This window comes from Chrysochloris asiatica, unplaced genomic scaffold (genome assembly GCF_000296735.1).
Source record: "Chrysochloris asiatica unplaced genomic scaffold, ChrAsi1.0 scaffold00020, whole genome shotgun sequence".
Classification (NCBI taxonomy): domain Eukaryota; kingdom Metazoa; phylum Chordata; class Mammalia; order Afrosoricida; family Chrysochloridae; genus Chrysochloris; species Chrysochloris asiatica.
In genome coordinates this window covers 262895-290293 of record NW_006408538.1, presented here as the reverse complement: position 1 = coordinate 290293, position 27399 = coordinate 262895, and the positions used below count along the sequence as shown (strand labels likewise).

The 27399-nt window shown below is 40.0% G+C and overlaps 1 protein-coding gene across 1 annotated transcript in view; it reads left to right on the top strand.

The window, feature by feature from the left end:
• The window catches only part of SLC16A9 (solute carrier family 16, member 9), a 79003-nt gene that overhangs the window by 9431 nt on the left and 42173 nt on the right, over nt 1-27399 (top strand). Inside the window, exon 2 of the mRNA XM_006835794.1 lies at nt 18445-18677. Within this exon, the coding sequence (XP_006835857.1) occupies nt 18482-18677 (196 nt within the window). The 5' untranslated portion in view covers nt 18445-18481. The remainder of the gene's footprint in view (nt 1-18444; nt 18678-27399) is intronic.

Genomic DNA, 27399 nt, shown 5'->3' with positions numbered 1-27399 from the left:
TTTTCGCTCTTCTTTGCTACAAACAGGAATAGACCAACAGCTGTGTCTTAGATGACTACTTGAAAGCTTTTAAGACCCCAGTCACTATTCACCAAAGTTGTTAAGTGTCATCAAGTTGGTTCTGACTCATGTAATTGTCATTCTTTACGGGAACAGAAAGCACATGTTTTTCCCGCAGAGTGGCTGGTGGACGTGAACCGCTGACTTTGTAGTTCATAATTCAGTGATTATCTTACAGAGCCACTGCACTCTACTCACCAAAGTAGGATATAGAACATTGTCTTTATGAACTGTTACATCAATTGACCTATCTGCCCTCAACATTCTGGTCCGAAGCCCTCAAGTCTGGTCACTCAGTTGTTCGCACTGTTTGGTTATGGCTAAGAAAGTCTGTATAACTTGCCCCTTGTATGCTTTACTGTATACTTGGTTATACAAGTATTTGCAAAACATACAAATATGTATGTAGAAATAGCCTCTACCAAACCTACACAAGTGGGCTTCAAAAAGTTTGTGGGAAATTTCCATTATCTTTTCATTTCATTTTTCCCTGAAGTTTTGAAGCCCCCTTATGTATGCTCATGAATGTACTCAAATACAGCATCCCACACTAGTTCAATTTTGCATATCAACCTCTATATCCACTCTTGAATTATTTATTATTGTTGCTGCTGCAGGCATGTCTATGAAGTAGTGTTGCATAGTCCCAGTGTGCCTTTGGAGTCCTGGTGTGGCGCTGTAGGATAAGCACTCGACCTTAAGGTCGGTTTGAAACACAGAGTCAGCAGTTCAAACTGAAAGTACTGTTTCAAGTAATGTCCCTAAGAAAACCTTTAAACAGTGTAACAGCAGTACAGTATAAACATCTCTTGCATTTACTCAGTGCCAATCAGTGTACTTCATAGAGATCATTTCCTGTATTCCTCCTAAAAGTCCTATGAGGAAGGAGTTCTTAGATTCCTGAGAAGGTTAACTTGCCAAATATTGCATAGCTAATGATAGAGCCTCAGTTCTGCACCCAGGTGATCTGACTCTTGAGACCATGTTTGAGACTAGGTGATTTCAGCATTTTAAAGTGTATTTTACTGTAGGACCCTGACATAGAAGGGGCATATCAAACCCAAAGTCACACATATAAAAGCAAAGCAGAGACTCACAAAATGATACTTAACCTTTACTACCATGCAGGGTATAAATAATCTTATAATTTCTACTTTAGTCACATTTACTTACAAGTTTCAGTTAAAAATAAATACTGTTTATTTTTAATAAATGTGGCATTAGAATATTAAAAAAAACCTTTTTATAAAATGAATAGAAATGGCTTTGGTGAAGATTCTAAGATAAAAGGCTAAAGGAGATTTAAAGACCATAATATTGGATAAATCATTTGAAGTGTTAAACTATTATTATTTAGACATCAGTTTGTCCAACATTTGCTCTTTTCTCATATAAGTCCCTGAATGATATGAACAAGTTTAGGTATAGTAACGAGAATCTTTTAAAAAAATAAAAATAAATGTTTAAAATCAACTTCCCACGGTAAAAGAATGTAACCTGTTGACTATTCATAAATGTGTATTCACTGAAAAATTGAGGGTTCAAAGGAGAGAACCTCAAATGAACCTACAAAAAGCCCATGGACATGAGGTAGAGAGAGGACTATGGATAATTACTTTGTAGGGATCTATGTCCATGAATGTATATCCACCTTCAATATATCTCACCTGTTTAGAGATCATCTCAAGAATGAATTTGGTGCAGTGAATACTAATGACCCAAACAGGCAAGTTGTGGGATGTCATCAAGGACCTCAAACATAAAAAAGCAAAAGGTTATTAAAAAGGACGAAAAGAAAAAAAAAAAAAAAAATCGAAGTGGATGTGAGAAGAGACTCTGAAATTTGCTCTTGAATATAAAATAAAGTAAATGAAAGAAATGTTGAAGTAAAAGAGCTGAACAGAAGATTTCATTCAAATGGTGACTTGAGAAGAGAAAGTATTATAATGAAATGTCCAAAGACCTGGAATTACAAAACCAAATGGGAAGAACATGCTTGACAATTCTCAGGTTGAAAGAACAGAAGAATAAACTCAATCTTCAAATTGCAATAATGAAGAATTCTATGCACGGTGTATTGAACGATGCAGGAAGCATCAAAAGAAGATGGAAGGAATACAGGGTCACTGGCATTCAGTCATTTCAGAAGGTAACAGAAGACCAAGAACTGATGGTATAGAAGGAAGAAATCTAGTCTGCACTGAAGACATTAGTGAAAAAGTTCCAGGAACTGAAGGAATACCAAATGAGAAGTTTCACCAAACAGATGCAATGACAGAAGCCCTTACCTGTCTATGCCAAGACATTTGGAAAACACTACCTGGCCAACCGATTGGAAAAGATTCATATTTGTGTCCATTCCAACGGAACGTGATCCAACAGAAGGGAGAAGGGCCAGACTTCATCACACATGCTTTGAACATGTCATTTGGAGGGACCAGTCCCTGAAAAAGATCATCACACTAAGTAAAGTAGTTGTTATTATTAAGTGCCGTTCCGTTGATTCTGACTCATAGCAACTCTCTGTAGGGTTTCAAAGGAGCAGTTGGCAGCTTTGAACTGCCAGTAAGTGCTGAGGTAAAGTAGTTGTTGTTGTGTGTGCCGTGGAGTCGGTTCCGAATCTTAGCACCCTGTGCAGGGTTTCCAAGGCTATAAATCTTTATGGGAGTAGAAAGCCTCATCTTTCTCCTGCATAGCAGCTAGTAGTTTTGAACTGCTGACCTTGTGGCTTGCAGCCCGATTCGTAACCACTATGTTACCAGAGGTAAAGTAGAGGACCAACAAAATAGAGGACATTTTTCAGTGCGGTGGATTGGCACAGTGGCTGGAACAATGGGCTCAAACATAGCAATGATTATGTGAATGGGGCTGAACCAGGCAGTGCTTTGTTTGGTTGTACATAGGGCTGCTATGAGTTGGAACTGACTTGAAGTCAACAGCAACAACAAAGGCCTTATGTGGATTCAAAAGAAGATAATGATGAAAGTACTTGGAATTGTGTCTAACATATAGAAAGTATTCATAGAAAATATTTATTGAAAGTTATTCCATGAGAAGGCTAAAGTGAGCACATTTAATCTTAATTCCACCCCTTAGGAAATTCCTAAAAGATATTGGTATCATCACTGGAATATCAGGTCATTTGGAATATTGTTTCATGGCCATGCTTGAAATGGATTTTAAAAAAGAAATTAATTTAAATAAATAAAAGGAATCCATTATGATTCTGCATATGGAATGTGCAATTAAAATGGCCCATCTTGTTTCGCTCAAATTTACAAACCTTTTTAAAGACCTGGCCACATCACCAGTGATCCTGTACTAATTACTGTTCTGTGGAGCCAGGTGTTGGGTGTTTTGAAAGCTCCCCACACAGTTCTAACACACAGGCAGATTAGAAATTCACTGCACATTTTTAGTGTATGCCTTGATTGTTACAGAAATATGCTTATGTGAAGATACAATCTTAACATGAGCACTTTTTTTTTTTTTTTTAATGCATGTGAGTTATCACCTTTTCTTGAGAAATGGTTTAAAGGAAGTTTCCAGGACTCTGAAGGAATGAAGGTATCTTCGTGAACTGGGAAAACAATAGAAAAGAGGGATTTAAAGAATGCAAAGCAAACTTTATTTATGTAGTTCTTAAGAGATAAAGTAGCTAACTTTTGCAGACTATGTCAACTTTGACAATTGATTCCTACCTTCATTCTACCAGTTAGTACTCTAATAACTGTATGGCAGCATCTGGACAAAGCATTACTAGCGTGGCACTGTGAGGTTGGCCCAGGATGGGGCAGTGTTTCGTTCTGTTGTGCATAGGGTCTCTGTGATATGATACAGACTTGATGGCACCTACCAACAACAGCAACACGTGTGGCACTGTAGGATAAGCACTAAATTGTGAGTTACAAGATCAGCAGTTCACATCCATCAGGTGCTCCTCGGAAATCCTACATAAGGTCGCTATAAGAACTGACTCAATGACACTTAACAACAACAAGTAAACCATATAACTTCCTGAGTTGAGAAGAGAGAAGAGAAGAAAGTGTGAAGGAGGGGAGAAACCGAGGAAAGTGAGAGAGAGAATAAAAGAAAGGAAATGGAAGCAAGTCTTCTTTGGACTTCAGTTTGGGCTTTGGTTGGTCTTCATCTGTCTGCTGGTGACATAAGACCTTTGGTGATGGAGAAGCAGCTTGTCACTGTCATTGTGGTTTTTTCACATAGCACCTCCCTCTTCCTATTTGGAATAATTAAAAAAGAATCTGATTTTGAAAAAGTTTTTTTATTATCATCCCAGGAGATACTGGGGGTGGGGGTGGGGAGGGGGAAGGATGCTATTTCCATATCCTTTTGTTGGTTTCTTTTTGCAGGGATAAGGAGGGATATAGTAATAATATTCTGTGTGTGTGTTTTCAATGTAGGTGAAGTTGAGATAACTAATCCCTAAAACTGGGAGTCCTGGTGTGGCGCCGTGGGATAATGCAGTGGGCCACGAAGTTGGTTTGAACCACAAGTGCCTCGCTTCTAGAGGGGATGAAGCCGAAGTCCAACATGAAAGCAAAGCAGGCAACTGCACATTTCTTGCGTTCTCTCTGAGCTCCAGTTTTCTTAGTCCAGAAAACAGAGCCAGTTGTCCCTGAGTCGATTCTAACTGTATAGGACAGACTAGAGCTGTCCCATAGGAAACAGATCCTTGCTACCCTAATTGGTGTGGCACTGTAGGATAAGCACTGGACTGCTAACCGTAAGATCAGAGGTTCAAACCCACCAGCTGCTTCTCAGAAAAGGTATACAGAAGCCCTGTATAGGGTTTCTGGGGAACAGCTATTGGGTTTGGACTGTTAAACTTGCAGTTAGCAGTCCAGTGCTTATCCTACAGAGCCACACCAGGACTTCCAATGGGCATGATAGCATCCATTTATTTCTCTTAGTTTTGTCATAAAGTTAGTGTAGCAAGGAAGAAAGAGAGTTTTTTTCTAGTATTTGGTTCATGGTTAAGATCCAGAACTTTGCCATAGACACCCATTGACCTAGCATGGCTGGCTTACTGATCAGAACCTGACTAGAGGAAGATAAAGAAGTTTGATACAGGAAGCTACTGTAAATTGCTACAATTTGATGAACTTGACCTTTGCTTATGTAAATAGTTGCTCAAAATTCCAGCCCAGAGGGAAGGAGTCTTCACATCAAGGAACAAGCTAATCCCCTTAGTACACAGGATTCATAGGGATATGCAACTTGGACACTGACTACCAAAAATGCTAGAGGAGGGGGCTATAATGGCACAAAGTGATTGGCTTACAAGTTTTCAAGAGTGTGCTTAGTTTCAGAGTGAGGGAGTAGGGTAGAATCCCTTGTCTAGATGGGTCTGGTGTAAAGAAGATGGGGATAAGAGTCTGATGATTCAGTAATGAGTAATTGTTATCATGACTAATTGCGATGGTCACAACTTTAAAGGTAGAAGATGTGTAACAAAAAGAGGGGAGTAGTTGATCTTTCATTCCAGGAACAGAGGACCCTGGGAAAATCAAGAGGGAAGAGCACGAGTGGAGTGAGGGTTCCTAGTTAGAAAAGATTGATGGTTCAAACCCACCAGCTGCTCCTTGGATACCAAAGACAGATGCAGAGGTGATGGCATAGAGACATAGAGCAGCTGAGGACTCTAGGCCCATGGAAAGAGAAAGGCTGTGTGCCAACAGGCAGCAGGCTGGCTTCCAAAATATGCCCTTTCGTTGTTTAAACAAATACCTATTTTCTGTGTGTTTTGTGTTCATCAAAAAAAAAAAGATCAGGAACTTTGTTATTATATAGATATCTAGGTTCCCAACCAGTCATGCCTTCATGGAGTCTTGTTGTAGTGCTATAGGATCAGCAATGGACTGCTAACCACAAGGTTGGTGGTTCAAACCCACAAACCGTTCCTCGGAAACCCTATACAAGATTGCTATGAGTTGCAACAGACTCGACAGCAAATAAAAACAAAAACAATCATGCCCTCGTAGTGGATTATGAGTTTGACTGTTAACTGCAAGACCAACAGTTTGAATCTACCAGCCTTTGGAAAAGCATGATACTTCTGCTCCCATAAATATTTACAGCCTCAGAAACCCTATACAGGCTCACTGGGAGTCAGAACTGACTTGACAGCACCCAATCACCACCACCATCATGCAGTTGGAGTCCTGATGTGGCTCTGTAGGATAAGCACTGGATTCCTAACCAAAAGATTGACAGTTCAAACCCACCAGCTGCTCCTTGGAAACCCCATACAGAGTTGCTATGAGTTGGAAGCGACTTAAGAGCATTTAACAACAACAACATCGTGCAACAACATTGCCCAGGTGTTGCAAAGCTGTTAAATGAAAAGTTGATGGTTTGAACCTACCAGCCACTCCATGGGAGAAAGATGTGGTCGTCTGCTGTCATAAAGATCTACAGCCTTGTAAACCCTAAAAGGAAACTCTACTCTGCTCTGTAGAGCCTCTGTGAGGTGTGAGTGACATGATGCCAATGAGTTTGCTTGGATTGTGCAACTGAGAAATATTGTTAAATGGCTTCATACCGTTTTCTAGCTTTCTTCCATATGTATATAAAGCAAGCAGTTTGCTAATGTTTACACCAGAAATCTTGAATTTACCTTTTGTTTTCATTTCCTAGTTTTTCTTTTTTGGTGTTTGGTCTTGCCTGCACTTGAATAAAAGCTTTGTTCTCTATTATTCCTTTGTTGGAGGAGCTATAATACTAATGAATAAACCACACATGATCTCATGATTATTTTCCTGCACACTAGGCCTGTTTCTTGGTGAAGGCCTAGGTGTGTAAGTGGGAGTGTTGGTGTGGGCATGGTTGGGGAGGGGAGTAAGGTCTGGAAAGGGACTCACATTTATGAATGACTTTTTGCCGATACTGATGTTATCTCTAAATCCGGCTTTTGTTGTTTTTAAGTACCTTGAAGTTGGTTCTGTCTCATAGCAACCTTGTATAAGGTTTGAACTTCTGACCTTTTGGCTAGCAGTCCATAGCTCATTCTGTACCACCACACCAGGAGTCCTGAATCAGACTGTATATACAGTCATTGTAGTCAAGTGGTACTTTTTCTTCAGTTCTTTCAGTTTGAGAAATGCTGAATGTGTTCTTCCTTTTGGTTTTCTAACTTCAGATCTTTGCACGTTTCATTATACTTGACTTTGTCTTTTTGAACTACCCTTTGAAATTTTCTGTTCAGTCAAACTCTGCCCTGCTTATTACAAAGCTCCTGTAGCTAGTATGTAAACACTCAAAGGCCACATTCTGTAGGTCATCCCCTGCCCACAGATGCTTAGTTTCACTCAGTTCATAGCCTAGAAGTCCTCAGAGGCTCTGCCTCAGCCATCACCTCTCCTGTGGTTACTTTTCCAGGTAGAGGTTGTATCTATTGGCATTATCATATGGTTTTCAACTTTCATTTACTAATGTGTAGTGTGCTGTCTTGATTGAAGTTCTTCTTTTAAACCAACTATGTATTCCTGTGATAAATCTCACTTGGTCCTGATGGAGTGATTCTTTTTATATGTGGTTAGATTTGGTTTGCTAGTACTTTTTGAGGATTATTTGTGTCTGGATTCATAAGGAATATAGTTCTATAGTTTTCTTGAATGTGTTTGTCTGGTTTTGTTATCAGGAAAATATTGCCCTCATAGAATGAGTTGGGAAGGGTACCTTCCTCTGCAATTTTTTAGTGATGGTGGTGGTCATGATTTTGTGCCGTTGAGTCAACCCCCTAGTCATAGTCACCCTGTATAGGATTTCTGAGGCTGTAAATCTTTTCAAGAGCAAAAAGCTTTATATATCTGCCATGGACGGACTGGTAGATTCAAACTGCTGATGTTGCAGTTAGCAGACAAACTCGTAATCCACTACGCTACCAGAACTCCTTTGAATTTGTGATGTTACCTCTCTTAATATCTGGTAAAATTCACCAGGGACGCCATCTGGGTTTTTGTTTTTTTTCTGTTGGAAATTTTTTTGATTACTAATTCAATCTATGGAGTCCTGGTGTGGTGCTGTTGTATAAACACTGAACTGACTGAAAGGTTGGTGGTTCAAACCAATCAGCTGCTTCTTGAAAAGCCTATGCAGGATTGATGTGAGTCAGAACCAACTCAATGGCAGTTAATGACAATAACTATTCAATCTCTTTATTATTTATAGCTCCTTTTTGATTATAAACTTCTTCCTGAGTCTGTTTTTGTAGTTTTTTTCTTCTTCTAGGAATTTGTTCATTTCATCTCATTGCTCCTCAATGTAAAGAAAACAATGATTCTCACCATTGGACAACTGGATAACATAGCAATAAATGGAGAAAGGATTTTAGTTGTCAAAGACTTCTTTTTGCTCTGATCAATCATGAACACTTCTGGAAGCAGTAGTCCAGAAATCAAAGGACATATCACATTAGGCAAATCTGCTGTACAAGACCTCTTTAGAGTGTTCAAGAGCAAAGGTATCAGTTTTAGGACTGAGGCATGCCTTGTGTGACCCAAACCTTGGTTGGTATTTTTAAAAGCCTCATAGGCATGTAAAAGTTGGACAGTGAATAAGAAAGACTGTAGAAGAATTGGTGCATTTGAGTTGTGGCTTTGGAGGAGAATGTTAAAAGTCCCATGGACTGCCAGAAGAACAAACCAATCTGTTTTGGGAGAAGTACAGCCAGAATGCTCCTTAGAAACCTAGATGGCCAGATTTTGTTTCTCATACTTCATACCTATTAGCAGGAAGGACCAGTCCCTGGAGAAGTACATCATGCTGATAAACTATAGGGTGAGTGAAAAAGTGGAAGACCCCCAACGGGATGGATTGGAACAGTGGCAGCAGCAATGGGCTGAAACGTACGATTGTGAGATTGGCACAGGACAGGGCAGAGTTTTGTTCTGTTGTACACAGGGTCACTATAAGTTGGTACTGACTCGACATTTAATTTGTTGGTATGCAGTTCATAGTATTATTGATAGTACTTTTATTTCTCTAAGGGCACTAGTGATGTTTTGTTTGAGGCGAGTTTTTTGTTTGTTTGTTTTTAATTCCAGAACCCTGCACTCTGACCACTTCTGTGCTTGAATCATTGGTGCAAGTGAGGGCTCGTTTGGTTAGCATGGACATGAAAGCATGAAGTATATGGATTTAAATGACTTTCCCATAAAACTTCTATTCCATAATTACTGAGCCTCTTGTGCATAGTCATCCCAGTGATCGATTCTCTTTATCGCCTATACCTGTTCCCATGATATGTTGTTGTTGTTGTTGTTAAGTGCCATCGAGTTGATTCTGACCCATAGCTACCCTGTATAGGGTTTCCGAGGAGCAGCTGGTGAGTTTGAACCACTGACCTTGCAGTTCAAATGGCTTTGCAGTCTGGCACATTAACCCACAGCGCCATACCAGGACTCCTTAGAGCCTTCCATATAATGTTGTTAAATGGCATTGAGTCAGTTCCAACTTATAGTGATCACATAGGGTTTCCGAGGAGTGACTGGTGGGTTTGAACCATTGACTTTTCAGTTAGCAGTCCAGTTCTTAGCTGTGTTATAATATAACTGTAGGAAGGCCATGGAACCTTGTATGACTTAGACTTTTTACTTGCCTCCACAGATGACTGGTTCAAAACATCATAACCTGAAGTCAACAATTTTTTCCAGGATGCAATAACATGAACCTAGGCTCTGTGGAATACACACTGAACTACAGTTTGAGCCCATGAGCTACTCCAAGTAAGATGAGGCTCTCTGCTCTCACAAAGATTTAGACTCAGAAACCCTATACAGGGTTACTGTGAGTTGGAACCTACTCGATGGCATTTAACAATAAGTATAACAACAGGTTCTTAAAGGGTTGTTGTTGTTGTTGTTGTTGTTGTTGTTGTTGTTGTTGTTAGGTGTCATCGAATCAGTACCGGCTCATGGTGGCCTTATGCACAGCAGAACGAAACACTGCCCGATCCTGGGCCAACCTCACTACTGTTGCCACACTTTAGTCCATCGATGCTGCCACTTGTCCAATCCATCTCGCTGGGGGTCTTCCCCTTTTTCTCTGACCCTCCACCTTACCAAACGTGATATCCTTCTCCAGCAACTAGTCCCTCCTGACAATATATCCAAAGTATGGGAGATGAAGTTTGGCTATCCTGACCTCCAAGGAGCACTCTGGTTGCACTTCTTCCAACACAGCACTTGGCATCATGTAATTAAGTGGATATTGGAAATCAGATCAAAATTTTATATTTTTGATCTCCTTCCATATTTCATGTAAAAATGTATCTTTGTCTTGTGTGCTAATTATAAAGTTCAAGGAGGGGTTGTTTTTGTTGTTGTTAAGTGCTGCAAAGTTGATTCTGATCCATAGCAACCCTGTATAGGGTTTCCAAGGAGCAGATGGTGAGCTTGAACCACCAACCTTGTGGTTCAAACCTACTTTGTAGTTCAGTGCATTAACTCACAGTGCCACCCCAGGACTTCCAAGGAGGGGTTGTTCTTGTGGTGGTGAGCGGGGAAAAAGACCAGAGAGAATTGTAACTGAAAATAAGATCACACAATTGTCACTCACTCTACATGTGACCCCTCAAAAGTAGGTTATATATGTAGATTTTAGGAACAGAAAACACCTATGTCAAGCATGCTATTGGATATATTGTTGTTGTTGTTGTGAAGTGCTGTCCAGTTGGTTCTGACCCATAGCGGCCCTGTATAGGGTTTCCAAGGAGCAGCCGATGTTGCTATTCAAATGGCTTTGCAGTCTGGCTCATTAACCCACAGCACCACACCAGGACTCCATTGGGTATATTGTTGCTGTTTTTGTTATTAAGTACCGTGGAGTCGGTTCCGACTCATAGTGACCCTGCACAGGTATATTAAAACATCAAATCGGAAATTATGACATTCTGTATCTGGGAAAACTACAGTTTTTAACCAGTCTAAAGAGTTGAGCTCTGGTAGCGTATTGGTTATGAATTGGGCTGCTAATCTCAAGGTCTGCAGTTCGAAACTACCAGCTGCTCCATGGGAGAAAGATGAGGCTTTCTGCTCCCGTAAAGATTTGCAGCCTTGGAAACCCTGTTCTTGGTTGCTATGAATCGGAACCGACTCCATGGCACATACCACCACCACCAACAACGAGTTGAGGATGTAACAGAGGGCTGGCATTGAACCAGAACTAAATTCAGGCTAAAGCATTGGGACTTAGTGCTTTCCCGTGAGTGAAATGAGATTTACATCGGTAGTCTTGTTCCAGAGAAAGTGTCTTTGAACTTTTCCTGCCTTACTTTTTCTTTAACAAAACAAATTCTAGCTTTCGGAACTATGCCGTGGTCCTGTAGGATAAGGACTCGACCACACAGTTGGTTTGAACAGCAAGGTCTGCGGTTCAAATCACCAGCTGCTCCTCAGAAACCCTATATAGGTTCACTAGGACTGGACCCAACTCAATAGCACCTAACAGCAACAATGCAAATGGTATTCTAATTTTGTTTAATAGTGATGTCTTATTATGGCTAGGTTTTATTTCATGGTCTCCTCTCTCCAGCAAGGTAAGTTACTATATGTGGAATATATTCAATTTTCAAGTTAAAGTTTAAGTTGAGATATACATTTAAATTGTGAATTAAAGTTAATTTTATTATTTCCCATCAGACCCTACGGTGTGACAAAACTGCCCCTATATAACCACCACCAGTTGCCATTCAATGAACTCGGACTCACGGTGACCCCATGTGTGTCAGAGTGGAAAGAAATGCACTTTGTAGCATTTGTAGTTTTCAGATGTACCTCACCCGGTCTTTTTTCTGAGGTGTCTCTGTGTGGGCTCAAACCCCCAATCACTTAGTAAGCAAGAACATTCATCATTTGCTCTGTTCAGGGACTATCCCTTAAATTACGATTTTCTTTAAGTGGTCTCAAAATGGTTTCCAATTTTGAGTTTTGAAAGCTCTCTGAACATTCAGACTCCTGATTTGTTAACACTTGATTAATACAGATTCCAATTTCTCACAGAATTTACTAGAACATAGTAAAATATATGTATATCTTAGAAGCATATTTTCACACAGTTTTATGACTAAATGCCCAAGCCTTTGAATGTACTCATAGAACACTAGTCCATATAAAAGAACACCTCTTGTTCTTGTTAATTTTTAGAGAAAAAAAAAGTCTATCTGTTAGATAATATAATAAATCATTAATGCCAGAGTTTATTATGTAACGTGTGGAGAAAAAAATTTCTCCCTTGGGGTTATAATCACAAAATTCTTCAAATACTGTATGGTTCAAGACCAAGGAACCTTGATTCACAGTTCCATCAGTGAGGAAGACCTTAGTCCCCGGAGTCCCTGGATGGTATATATATGCTTGGCTATTAACCAAAAAGTAGAAGGTTTGAGTCTGCCCAGAAGCACACCGAAAGAAAGGCAAGCAATTCTAAGGAACAGAGACATCTTTCATTAGAAAGATGTTACCCTGACAGAAAATCAAAGATCACTAAATGGTATACGTCACCTTCTTCTAGTGAAAATGACATGTATCTGAAACTCTGAGACACGACTTCTGAAACTGTTAGCCAACTCTTCATAAAAACTTGTTTTTCTGGTCCGAGTTGATGTACATTGGAGCTTTGCATTTCAAAGGTTTGCTCTGTCTAAATGTTTACTGTCAGAGGAATTTCCCTGGCTCCTGTCTTGTATGTACAAATGTCACCCAAAGCAAAGAAAGGAAATGTAGAAACTTGAGGGATGCAACGATGTTATGTTTACTTATGGTTTAAAAACTGGCAGGTGAGGTGCCTGTCACTGGCAACTCTACTCAACTTGCACACTCACAACAGAAAAACACTGGTTTCATTCAGGATTCTGGTGCTCTGCCTATGTAAATGTGTACTTTTCCTGAAGTGCTGTAATTTGAAGATTTAAATGAAAGACTATCTTAGCCTTACTAGATATTTGATGGTTTCTATGATATGTTATCTGATTTAGAGAATTGAGATTGTATTTTCTTTAATAGTACTGTAAAGTACTATTTTCTTTAGTAATTTACATACTTGTAAAGTACTAAAATTGTTAATAGAAGGGCCAAAATCCTATCGTTTTCTTTAATGATAGAGTGGAGTCCTGGTGTGGCACTGTAGGATAAGCACTGGACTGTGAACCATAGGTCAGTGGTACAAACCCACCAGTCATTCTTCAGAAACCCTATACTGTGTAAATAGAGTAGGTACTGGAGAGAGTAAACATTTGCCGGCAGGACATGTCTGATTATTTCCAAAGATTTGTTGTTGTTAAGTGTCTTTGAGTTGGTTCCAACTCATAGCGACACTGTGTACGGTTTCTGAGGAGCACCTGGTGGGTTTGAACTGCTGACCTTTTGGTTAGCAGTCCAGTGATTATCCTATAGTGCTATACCAGGACTCCTCAAAGGATTTAAATAGTTGGAAATCTGGAATAGTCACTCTGTTAACACAATCATATGGTTTGAGAACTTTGTTCTAGATTCTAAAGTTTTGCTTGTAAATTGTCATGTCTCTCAGATAATTAAGTTTTATTAAAAGGCCTGTGGCTGGGGGTTACATGATTTCTGCCCAGTGCTCTGAATGTGAAGAAATTCACAGAGGCCCAGGTAAAAGGTGGATCTAACTATGACACTCTTAAAGGAGCTGAATGCTATTCGGACTGTATGTACCTAATGAAACTGCACTTGGCAAAATCTGTGGGTGAAAAGGACTGTCGAATCTGACTTTAAGCCTGGACCGGTGAAGAGACACTCTGTAAAATAGAGGGAGGTGTTAGGAGGGCCAGGGAGATGAGACCACAGGTCTCTTCAGATCCATTGCCTGGTAAGTTTTGTTTTTCAGACTCTAGATGAGAAGGAAAACTTTCCAATTCTTTTCATAAAGTTATTATTATTATTATTATTATTTTTTTATCAAAACCTGGAAAATAGTGAAAACATAAAAAATACTGCTTTGAAAATTTTCACTCAATTCACAATGAAAAGGTGTTTGTTTGTTTGTTTCCTTAAAGAAAAACAGACAAATGTTACTTATGAATTTAAAAATCCTAAAAAAATAAATACCATAGTCAAAAGAATACATTAATCAAAGAGGATTCAATGCAATGATTCATGAATAGTTTAAGAAAATATAGATTTTATCATACTACTGTTAAACATTGTAAACAAAATCAGATAGTTCTGTCCTTGCAAACTGAAAATGTATTTGATATTCAGAAATAAAAAAGATGGATGTTTCCTTAAGTTAAAAAACAAATCTGTCTGAGGTCTAGGTCATGACACCTGAAAACAGAACAAAATCCACTGCCATCTTGTCTATTACAATTCATAGCGTCCCTATATGTGGGGCTGTTAAGACTGTAAATCTTTACAGGGCAGACACCTGAAGGCATTCCCATTTAAGTTAGGAACTACAAAAGATGTAGTTATTATTATTTAACAATATTTAACATTATTCTGGATGCACTATTTGATGGAAAGACAAAAAAAGAAAGCTAGAAGTTAAAAATTTCAAAATGAGGTAAAGTTATCACTGTTTGCAAATGATTATGTAACATACTATGTTGCTGTTATGTAGCAGCCCTGCATGGGATTTTCCAGGAGTGACTAGTGGGTTTGAACTGCTGTCCTTGATGTTATCAGTCCAGTGCTTATTCTACAGCATCATACCAAGACTTATAACTATATTGTACTATATTGTGATATATATATAAATACAGTAAACAAGAGAATTGAATTAATAAGGTCCATGGGTACAAAAACAACACACATATACTAATAGCTTTCAGTAATGCACACAATTAGTTAAGAAATTATCCCAATTATAATATTAGTAAAAAGGATAGAATACCAAAAGATAAACAAGAATAGTTGAAGAAAATGTTAAACATGAAAGTAGACTTGAATAAATGGAAAGGCACACCGTGGTCTTTTTAGATAGAAAGACTCAACACCATACAGGGGTTAAGTGTCTTGAAATTACTTAATAAATTTAACTCAATCCCAAAGAAAGCATCATCAGATTTCTTCTAGAACCCATTAAGCTGATTGTGAAGCTTATATAAAAAATAAAGAAGAATAGCCAGGAAAATACTTTAAAAATATATTGATATAAACTTTCGAATTTAGCTGTACTGGAAATTAAAATGACTTAAAAAACAACCCACAAACCTAATAATTAAACTAATGTGTGGTAATGGTGTTTTACCACATATTACAACACAAATAGATCTGTGGAACAAAATTGAATATCTAGAAATACATTAAATTATACTCAAAGTGAGATAGGAATTTTAAATACTTTTAACTTATAAAACTATGCCCAACAACATTCATACTATGGGAATTAAAGTAATGATAATACTGCATTGATACTAATAAGTTGGCAAAAATCCAGAAGTTTCATAACATACTCAAAATGGCTAGGGATTAATACCAAATTGGTTCAGTCTCTTTGAAGCCAATTTATAATACTCAGCAAAATTACCAATAAACAGTGGCAATACTAGGCTTGTTGTCACCCAGTGTAGTACTTCATGATGTCCGTCCCCTGCCCCCTTGAACCTCTTCCTTACCAAACCCTACAGAAGAACACTGGAAGCAAACAGTATAGCTTAGAGCATGTATAAGAGAAACCAGGTGATTTGAAGCATCTCTGTCATTGGGCATTGATGACAGAGGTGCATTGTTATTGTTGACCTGTGAACCACAAGGTTGGTGATTCAAACCTACCAGCGGTTCCTTGGGAACCCTATACTGGATCACTATGAATCAGGACAGACTCAACAGCATTTACCAGCAACTCAGGGACATTTTTAGAAATTTCTGCTTAAACACTGCAGGGATACTTTACAGACATTTTGGGGTCTCTCTCTTTGACAGTGGCACCTGGGACAGTCTGCTTAACTCCATGTCCCCCCACCTCCCTTGTGATGTCACAGCAACCATACATAGCAATTCCATTTTTGGGTTTCATTTAACGGATGTGCACATATGAAAAATCAGATATACACGTGGAAATATTCAATGTAGCGTTGTGTTTATTCTAAGCCACAGGAGGTTGATTAAACAAATTAAGAGCAAAGCTCTATATTGGAGTACAATGCAGTATTAGAAAACAAGAAAGGTCGTTTATCTGTGTAATGGTATATCAAGAGGCATTAAAAAGGCATTATCAGTGTGTATAATCAGCTGCTTTTTGTATAAAAAGTGAGAAGGAAATCCACATTTGGATTGTTGGTGTAAACATAAAACTCACTCCTGTTGAGTCGATTCTTGCTCACATCGACCCGTTAGGACAGAATAGAACTGCTCTTTAGGATTTCTTAGACTGAAAATCTGGGACTGGGAGCAGACAGCCTCATTTTTATCCCTGTTGATGGGCTGGTGGATTTGGACTGCTGAATATTTGGTTAGCAGTCCAATTCTTAACCCACTGTGCCACCAGGGTTCCTGTGTACACATAAAGAACCCCCTCCCTCTAAAACAAACAAACCCATTCCTGTTGTTTCAATTCTGACCTATAATGACCCCATATGTTGCGAAGTAGAATTGTGCTCCAAAGCGTTATCAAGGTTGTGACCTTTTGGGAGCAGAGTGCCAGGTGCTCCAGTTGTTTTTCAGCCCCGCCTCCCTAACCTTTAGGTTAGTCCTCAAACACTTTAACTATTTGTGCCAATCAGGACTCTTAAGGAAACATTGCCATTGTTGATTGCTATGGAATATGAGTTTTAACCCATGTGTGTAGAGTAGAATTGTTGATGTTGTTAAGTGTTGTCGAGTCAATCCCGACCCATAGCAACCCTGTATAGGGTTTCAAAGGAGCAGCTGGTGAGCTTGAACCGCCGACCTTGCAGTTCAAACTGACTTTGCAGTCTGACGCATTAGCCCACAGCGCCACACGAGGACTCTAAGAACTGTGCTTAGAATGATGTAAAAGAAACAAGTAATATTGGTTACTTGTGTAACAAGTAAAGGAAGATGAACTGTGAGGATTAGGCCAAAAATAGGTAGATGGGTCATTGCATACCTCTTTTTTTATTTTTCAGCCATGTGATGGTCCTGCCTATTCAATAAACAAACATTAACTCATGTTTTGTAAAAAAAAAATACTAAAGATGCTCTATACGTATTGATGAGGTCCTTGTGTGGTGCTGTAAGATAAGTACTGGACTTCTAACCAAAAGGTCAGCTGTTCAAACCCACCAACCACTTCTTGGAAATCCTACACAGGGTTTCAGTGAGTTGGAACTGACTCATTAGCACTTGGCTGACAACAATAACATATCAATAAAAGAGTCTCCAAACATGTTAAGTGACTAAAGCGAGGTACAGAATAGAATGTACAATATGCCATCTTTTGTGGAAAAAGGAGGAAATCTTTGTTTTGCTTGCATAAATATAAAGACAATCAGGAAGGATACTCAAGTGGGTAAACCTTGGGATGTGTCCTCACTTTCCCCCACAACCCTTGGGGAATGAAAGATCTATCGCTTCTAGCAGGTAACCTCAGCTGGCAGTCCTGTGGAGGAGATTGCCTTGTTTGAAGAGCGCCGCCTAAAGTCACACTCTTTCCTAGGGTAGCTTGCAATCAATGGATGGCAAACTTGGGAATTTGAAGGGACAGACCCCCAAGCCCCACACAATACAACTCTGAAGGGTCATCCAGCTTCAGCAATCTCCTTTGTAAAGACTGAATCACAGCTTAATTTATTAATTTCTCCCTCTAACCTCTTTCCTTTCTTTTTCACAAGGGTTGACCCTAAAAATCAGTTTTCTTTCAGTGGACTCACACTCTTGGTGACCCCACATGTGTCAGAGTCGGGCTGTGCTCCACAGGGTTTCATCGGCTGACTTTTCAAAAGTATATTGTTAGGATTCTCCTTCAAGGCACTTCCGAGTGGACTCGAACCTCCAACTGTAGTTAATTGCAGTGTGCATTAACCATTTGTACCATCCATGGACTCCACTGATGCCCAAGAACATGCCTAATAAACCCCTTTAATGCTAAGCATCTGCTTCTTAAGGACCCAATATGTGACAGCAAACTAAAAACAGTGGAAATGGGGAATCTGTCTGATGAACAAGAATAATGCTGAGAAGGAAGCTTTTCATTATATGCCTTTTTATAATTAATAAGAAAAATGGAACCATGTGAATGTAGTAGTTATTAAAAAACTAAAACAAAAAGGCAAACTGATGCGTCTATGTTAATTTATGAGTTTTCATGGATGTTTTTTAAAGAAGTATGTTTTTCTTGTTGTTTGTTTTTTAATTTAAAAGGAAATGCTTTTTAATCCAAAATACTATGCTGCACGACATCTTAACTGTGTCTTTTTGTTTGTTTGTTTCTGTCCAGGACCTAAGGAAAGACACCTCGTTGATTTCACCTTACAATGGAATTTACAAAGTCACCTGATGGCGGATGGGGCTGGGTGATTGTACTTGTTTCTTTCTTCACTCAGTTTTTGTGTTACGGATCCCCGCTGGCTGTTGGAGTCTTGTACATAGAATGGTTGGATGCATTTGGTGAAGGGAAAGGAAAAACAGCCTGGGTGGGATCCCTTGCAAGTGGAGTTGGCTTGCTTGCAAGTAAGTGACTACATTCATGCCTTTCCTTATTAAGTAATCATTCATTACATTTGCTCTTTCCTTAGCACTGTGTTAGATACATGGTGCAGTTTTCATCTTCATTTGGATTAGCTCACCACTTTCTCACCAGGAGAAAGCACAGAAATTTGATAAGACATTCAATCATTGATTCATCTACTTACTTATTTTGTTACTGTGTGTGCCAGGCAATGTGCTAGATTCAGCAAATGAAAAGGTGAACAGGAAGCACAAGGTTCCTTTTCTTAAGATGTTTGCAGTCTAGTTGAAGATATGCGCAGTTCCGTGAGTAAGACTAATTCAGGGAGGTGAAGTTAGCATTCTAGGGATGTCCAAGATAAGACCATGGCCAAAGGACCATGTAATGCTCACGAGTCTTGTAAGAAGTTCCAGGTTTCATGATTACTTCTTCTTATTCGGATACACCATGGCCAGATTGCATTTCCTACATTTGTGACAATTGTATGTGGAAAATCTGTCCTAGAAAGGAGTAGTTCTGTCTCACAATAATGATGCCATTAAGTGTTCTAAAATAGAATTTTGTATAATATATACATGATGCATTTTGTGTGACCTTAATATAATGCCTCTCAAAGTAATTTTCAACAAATGGCTAATATGAAGTAATACTCATCTTTAGAGCCACCCTTCTTGTGTGCTGCCAAGTCAGTTCTGACTCAGCGACCTATAGGACAGAGCAGAACTGTCCCATAGAGATCCCAAGGCTGTCATCTTTATGGAAGCAGACTGTTACATTGTGTTCCCATGGAGGAGCTGCTGGCTTTGAACTTGTGACCTTTGGTTAGCAGCCAAGCTCTAAATCACTATACCACCAGGACTCTGGCGAAACATTAGAGGGTTTTTGTATTCCATTTTGCAATTAAAATAATAAATCATCTCCTTTTCTGAAGTTGTAGATTGAACCGCATAGTAACAGTTAGTGGTCATTAGTCTAACTTAGAATTGCTTAAGTACAGTGTGCAGTGATTGGTGGTGGTGGTGGTGGGCCGTGGAGTTGGTTCCGAGTTACAGCGACCCAGTACAGGGGCTGTAAATTTTTACTGGAGCAGAAAGCCTCCTCTTTCTTTAGCAGAACAACTGGCAGTTTTGAACTGCTGACTTTGAGGTTAGCAGCCGAATTCGTGACTACTACGCTACCAGAGCTCCTTGCACAATGACTAATGATCACCTATCTAACGCACTTGGAACTCCTTAAGTACCAGGTGCTACTAAGACTTCTATGGGATCAGAGGCCCTCCGGTGTCTCCCTGTGTGTACCTGCCATATTTGTTGAACCAATCACCATATCTTAATTGGGAGACCTCAGGCAATACAAATTGTGCCTGCATCCAACTGCTAACTAAAAGGTTGGAGGTTCAAGCCCATCTAGAGATGCTCAGAAGAAATGCCTGGCGATCTACTTCTGAAGAGACAGTCACTGAAAACCCTGTGGAGTTCAATTCTACTTCAACACACATGAGGTTGCCATGACTTGGAATAGACTTCATGGCAGCTAGTTGTCCTTATAGGGAAAGTAAGGACATTGAGTGTGGTAATTTGTAAGGTATTTTCCAGGTCTAAAATTATTTTATGAAAATATGCTTAAAATGAAATGTGTTACCTATTCTTTTTAATATGCATTTTAATGATGTATCCCTGTAACACTAGAGGAGACACTTTAAAAACAAAACAAAACAACCCAGCAATTTCTTCATGTGAATGCTACATTCTGTGAAATAGCATGTTATGTGATTTGGGTGTTTTGTGCAAACAGCATATTATAGTCTGGTCCTGCTTTTTCTAAAAGCATCTGGAATGAGCTTTGTGCCATAGGTAATTTAGCAGTGATCTTCGAGATGTGCTGAATGGGGTGTGCTTCTCGTTTGGCCCTCAATCCACGTCATTAGCATGATCTTCATAGCTGATATAGATCCTTCTCATGTCACCATTAGCTTTGTAGCTTTTATTGGAGCCAATCTTTCAGCAGCTTGGAAAATGTATTCTTTGTATTTGAGGGTCGTTGTGATTGTCAAATGCAACATGCCTGCCTTAGTCATCTAGGGTTGTTCTAGCAGAAATGCCCCAAGTGGAGGTTTTAACAAACAGAAATTTATTCTTTCACATTTTAAAAGACTGCTGTGTGCCGTCAAGTCGGTTCCCACCCATAGCGACCCTATACAGGGTTTCCGAGGCTGTAAATCTTTACGGAAGCAGAAAGCCTCATCTTTCTCCCGTGGAACAGCTGGTAGTTTCTGGTAGTTTCTAACTGCTGACCTTCCGGTTTGCAGCCCGATTCGTAACCACTACACTACCCGAGGTCTGAATTCAGACTGCTGCCTCTGACTGTAGGTCCTTGTCAGCATCTGTAGGCTCGGCTTTCCTGGAGATGTCCGAGTGTCTTGACATCAATCATTCCCTGACTCTAGGAGCTTCACAGTGCAAGGACACCAGATCTACAAGGTGCTCTCCATTCTTGTATCTTCTTCCTGGTGGCACTGGGTCCCTCTCTCTCTACTCATGCCTCTCTCCTCTTATCTCTTGTAAGATAAAATGAGTTGCATGCCACACCCTTGGAAACTCCCGTACATTTTACCAAAGTTCTGGTGAGATTAAAAGAGGGTCGCTGTGAGTCAGAGCGGATTTGATGGCACTTAACAATAACAACAATTGCACCCTTGGAATCCTGGTATGGTGGTTAATGCGCTGGACTGCAAAGTTGGTTTGAATTTCAAGGTCGGTGGTTCAAGCTCACCATTTGCTGCTCAGAAACCCTATGCAGGGTTGCTATGATCAGAACCGACTCGACGGCTCAACATCCCACCCTTTCTGTTCTTATTTGTTTATCACAGAAGATCACATCATGAGGGGTCATCACATAACTGTCAAACACATTGTTGTTCAGGCAAGTTTACACATGTTTTGGGGCAAACAATGCAATCCGTAGCAGTGTCTAAATCACAGGCAATAGCATTCACTGATTTTCCACCTTCATATTGTTCGATAAGCTTTTGTTTCACTTTCAGATTGATACTTCTCCTTTTCTTCTGGCTGTTGCTCTCATTGGTGGTGGTGGTTATATGCGGTGGAGTCAGTTCTGATTCATAGTGACCCTGTACAGGGTTTCTGATGCTGTAAATCTTTACAGGAGCAGAACTGCCTCATCTTTCTCCTGAGGAATGGCTGGTAGTTTCGAACTGCTGACCTTGAGGTTAGCAGCCCGATTCGTAACCACTACACTACCACAGCTCCTTTAGCACTGGTTTTATTGGGCTTATGAACCATGGTTCACTGTCATGTTTTTGAAAGGAAATTAGAGAGCTAATGCCACAACACTCAAGAGATGGGCAATTCACCAGAATGGATGTGGCTGCCTATGAATTGACATATACACTATTTTATGGCCAGTATTTTAGATAGAAACTATTGTACATACATATACTAGTAACACTGGTGTTTATTAGGACTTTGAATACACATGTATTATAGACTATATGTGTCTTGTACCATTATACATCTGGCAGTGCAATTGCTTTGTATACAAGAGGCATGAGATACATACATTGTGTTTGGTGAGTTGTGTCTGCTGTGTCCCATTCTCTGATTAGGATTTCTGAACTTTATTATAACCTTACAGGACTATGGACTTATGTGCGGTTGAACGTTGCCTGAGCAGACATAATGTATAAGTGTTTTACCTTGTTTAATTAAAAACAAGACCTGAAAACAATCTGTGTTATTTGCCCATGCCAGATAAGACAACTAAACGAAATTAAACAAATAAAACAATACTACCATTATGAGCTCAAGAGAAACAGGAAGAGTTGGCCCAAGATTTGTTTGGAATAATTTTTCAAGATATGGATTGTTTGTCAAGCTGCTTAAAATACAAGTAGATGGTATTTGATATGTTAATAAGGATTCGAAAGTATTGATTTCTAGAAAATGATGTGGTGTGGAGAGGAGAAAATTTGATAAAACCTTCTAATTTGTCACCATACCTGTTAGCAAAATAAGTTAAACAGAAATAGAATTACTTTGGCTTCTAATAAGGGTCAAAGGATAATTGAAATGCTACCTCAATTAATGCAATCTCAGAGAACAAAGCTTTTCATGAAAGTCTGTTTAGGTAGGAGCTGAAAGGTTGAGGCGAGCTGAAATCTTCAGGTCAGAATAATGGTGGTCAGAGCAGAGACTGACTCTGCCTTGGTCGACTGAACTGCGGCTGTTTTCTGCTTCCACGTTTCTAGGTGTATGACAAAGATCGCATGTCAAGGACAAGGAACTCCTTCTCTTGTAGGTTGTCGCTATTGTTGTTAAGTACTGTCACTTCCTACTCATAGCCACCTTATGCACAACAGAAAGAAACATTGCCCTGTCGTGCAGCGTCCTCAGGATCGTTGTGATGCCTGAATCCCTTACTGTTCCCACTGGGTCACTCTATCTCATTGGGGGTCTTCCTCTTTTTCTCTGACCCTCCACTTTACCAGGCATAATGTCCTTCTCCAGGGACCGGTCAGCTGTATAATTTGTGGGCCCCCGTACAAAATTATTTTTAAAAACTATTACGGATTTCAAAACAGTAATGACAGAACATTAAATTACGGACTGTTTAAAGCTCGGGGCTACATACATTTGTATAGCTCACAAGTCCGTGATTCTGGCCCTGCTTTGAGGGACAAGGGAGAGAGAGCTTCTTACTGACGTTCAGGGAGAGATTCAGAACACTGGAGGAAGCATTGGGCTGATGGCAGAAGCTCACTCCAGGACGGACCCTCCCACTACTTACCTGAGTGACTTTGTGTAAGTCACTTAGCCTCACTGCGTCCACTGTCATCACCTGGGTGAGATTGCACTTAGTCCAGCCAATCAGAGCTTCCATAGGCCATTCTAGAAAAAAAGAAAGTAGAGGTTTTGAGAATGAGGAAATGAGAAAGAGGAATGATAACTTAAAGAATAGCTGACCCCACTGAACGTACCTAATGCTGATCTCCCTGGGGTTTCTCCAGGATAAATTAAGAGACAAATAGTGAAGACTGTGGTTATGTAGTGTCAGCAAGAGGTATGTGGCAGTGTGGGAGCCACATAGACCACTGACCTGCTTGTTCTACAGGGAAATAAGCAAAGTGATGCTACCTTGGAAGTAGGAAAAAGTATATCTCATGTTAGTGACTCAGATGGTTCTCAGTGCTTCTGAGCCTGGGAGCTCATTAGAATTACAATGGAGAATAGAATTGCCTTGGATCCTACTCTCAGACATTAAAATTCAGCAGGTCTCTCAGCAGGCTCAGGTATATGTTCATATGTTTTGTGAAGTCCCCAAAGTGATTTTTAGGCAAAAGGAGTTTTTAGTTATGGTGTTGGAGGAGAATATTCCAAGTGCCATGGGCTGCCAAAAGAACAAACAGATCTGTGTTGGAAGAAGTACAGTGAGCGTGCTGGTTGGAAGCCAGGATGGCCAGACTTCATCTTTCATACTTCAGACATAACTGTCAGGAGGGACCAGTGCCTGGAGAAGGACATCATGTTTGGTAAGGCGGAAGGTCAGAGTAAAAGAGGAAGACCTCCATCTAGATGGATTGGCACAGTGGCAGCATCAATGGGTTCAAACATAACAACGATTGTGAGGTTGGCCCAGGACTGGGAAATGTTTCATTCTGTTGTGCATAGGATCGTTATAAGTCAGTACCGACTCAATGGCACCCAACAACAACAACAACAACAACAACACATTTTTAGTTGGGTACCACTCCAGACTTAAATGCTCTCTACTTTGATTGCAGTGTTGTGCTTTTTGATAGTGCTTCAATGTATGATTCACTTTGATTTCTGGGGCGTAGCACTGACCGCCATGAAAGTCATGAAAAATAAATTACATTTTCTGTGACCCTGGTTATCTTTATGTGCTTTTTGATACGTGTGTATACATGTGTGTGCATACTTAACATACATAAGTATTGTTGAAAAAAATTAGTTTTACATACATAGATACCTACATGGAGTCTTGGTGTAATACTGGATTGAAAGGTCAGTTTGAACTGCAAGGCCAGCTGTTCAAGCTCACCAGCTGCTCCTCGGAAACCCTATACAGGGTTGTTACCGACTCGACAACACTTAACAACATATAGTTACATGCACACTTAACAACATATAGTTACATGCACACTCGTGTGCCAGTTGTCCTGGACTCAGTTCCAATTCATGGTGATCCCAAGAGTGTTAGAGTAGGACTGTGGTCCGTAGGATTTTCAGTTATTGAGACATCATCACACCTTTCTTCCAAACGACCTCTGGGCACACTTTAATGTCCAACCTTTCAGTTAGCAACTGAGCACCTTAGCCATTTACACCCAGGGAATCCTTACATACATACAGTAGCTTTAAAATCAAAATATACTATAGTATATATGAGCTGCCTGAGCTTGTCCAAAAACAACAACAGCCCATCAGTGAGTCTAGGAAAGAGGTCCCAGGAATCTGTATTTTAAGCTACCTCTCCAGCTGATTCTGATGAAGGCAGGCGATGCTACAGCTGAGGAGGCGTTATGCACTTCATCCAGGTTAGTTCAGGCATCACATTTGTTCTAATCTTTGGAGCTTTAGGTATCGCAAGTAAGTACATTTTTTGTGCAACTTAAAAATTCTGCTTTTCTCGCACATACCAGTTTCTAAAACCCCTAAATGGCTCAAGGCCAGTCATATTTGTTTACTTCATCTTAGTTGACCTTCAGGGGTGGTTAGTAGGATCAGCCCTCGAGTGCTAACCTCAAAGTCATTAGTTCAAATCCACCAGCTGTTCTTTGGAAATGCTGTACAAGGTTGCTATGAGTCAGAACTGACTGGACAGCACTTAACAATAACAACAAGAGTTGACCTTCAGAGCACTGCTTCCGGCAAGCATTATTACCATCAGCACCAGGGACTTGCCCGCTATGAGATGAAGCACACGTTCTCTGAGGGAGGAGCGAGTGGTACCAGAGCTCAGCTTTCTCTGACTTGTGACACCTGTTTCTTCATCTCGATGTTAGAAATAATAAAAGTGCCAACCTTGTAGGATTGTTGCACAGAATCATTGAGATGGTGCTTGGCAGAAAGTGAGTAACTACTCAGTAAATACTAGTTAATAGAGAACGGTTGTTGTTAAGTGCCATTGAGTCATTTCGACAAATAGCAACCCTGTGACCAGTGTCCATGGAGCGGCTGGTGACTTTCAACAACTGATCTTGCAGTTCAAACCAACCTTGCGGTCCAGGGCGGATCCGGCAGTGCCACACCAGAACTCCATTAGAGAACTAATCACCCAAGGATACAGTTTCCCCCAGGTAGTATTAGTCAAACTATGTTTTTTTGCCGTCGAGTTGACTCTGACTCATAGCGACCCTGTATAGAGTTTCCAAGTAACAGCTGATGAGTTTGAACCACTGGTCTTGCAGTTAGCAGTCCAGTGCTTATCCTGCAGTGCTACACTAGGACTCCAAACTGTAGAACGCACAAAAGAAAGAGACCTATTAGGATATAAGAAAAAGTCATTCTGTGGCGGGATGAGCAGAAAGGAAAGCTGAAACTCTGTCCGAGAGTTTGCCTCAACATTTGGAACTGGAAGACCCACTGTTATTTTTGCCAAAACTGGATTTGGGCCTTAGCTCAAAAGAGTTGTTGTTGTTAAGTGCTGTCGAGTTGGTTCCAAATCATAGCCACCCAGTATCAGGTTTACAAGGAGCAGCTGGTTGGTTTGAAACGCTGACTGTGTGGCGAGCAGTCCACTGATGATTCTCTAGTGTCACACCGGGACTCCACAAGAGACGTTTGAGCTATGGAAACTCTTGCAAATCTGAATTTTATATGCTTCCCAACCAGGTTGCTAATTCCTTCTCTTGGACATTTAAATAGTTGAAGAGAAATAATTCTTGCCCTCATATAAATGATCTGTCCAAAGATTGATGGGACCAATAAAACTGGGTATAAAGGATCCTGTCTCCTTAGGTTTTATATTGTAAAACAGCTCACCATCATTAATACTTCCATAGAGTCTCTCTATGAAGTAGATGTCAAGGAGCAGACATAATTCATATTTTTAACTAGTTTATAATCTCAGGAAGAATCAGAACAAAAAATAATTAATTTGAGAATTCTTAAACACTAAGGTTTGGTGCTTTGAGCTAATACATCAGACTGCAAAGTTATTTGAACTGCAAGGTTGGTGGTTCAAGCTCACCAGCTTCTCCTTGGAAACCCTATACAGGGTCGCTGTGGGCCGGAATCAACTCGTCGGCACTTAACAACAACAGCAACAAGTCTTAAGGAGACTTATAAGGCAATAAAAATTCTGGGGGTTCATAAGAACATAGACTGTGAGCTAGACCATCTGGTAGGGCGGGCTGAACATGGGTAGGCAGAAAGAGAAAGGACGTTATATGCAAAGGCCGTGAGTCTTCCCTGCAGAGCATGTGTTCTGTGGTAGAGAAAATTCATTTGGAGGAGAATTGTGTTAGGAGTTCTGATGATCTTTTGATGTATCAACTTGGCTAGGCTATGTTGTTGTTGTTAAGTGCTGTTGAGTAGGTACTGACCCATAGTGACCCTATATAGGGCTTCTGAGGAGTGGCTGATGAGTTTGAACTGCCAACCTTGTGGTTCAAAGTGACCTTACAGTCCGTCACATTAAGTCACAGCACCACCGCTAGCTAGTTATTCAATCACAGACTAA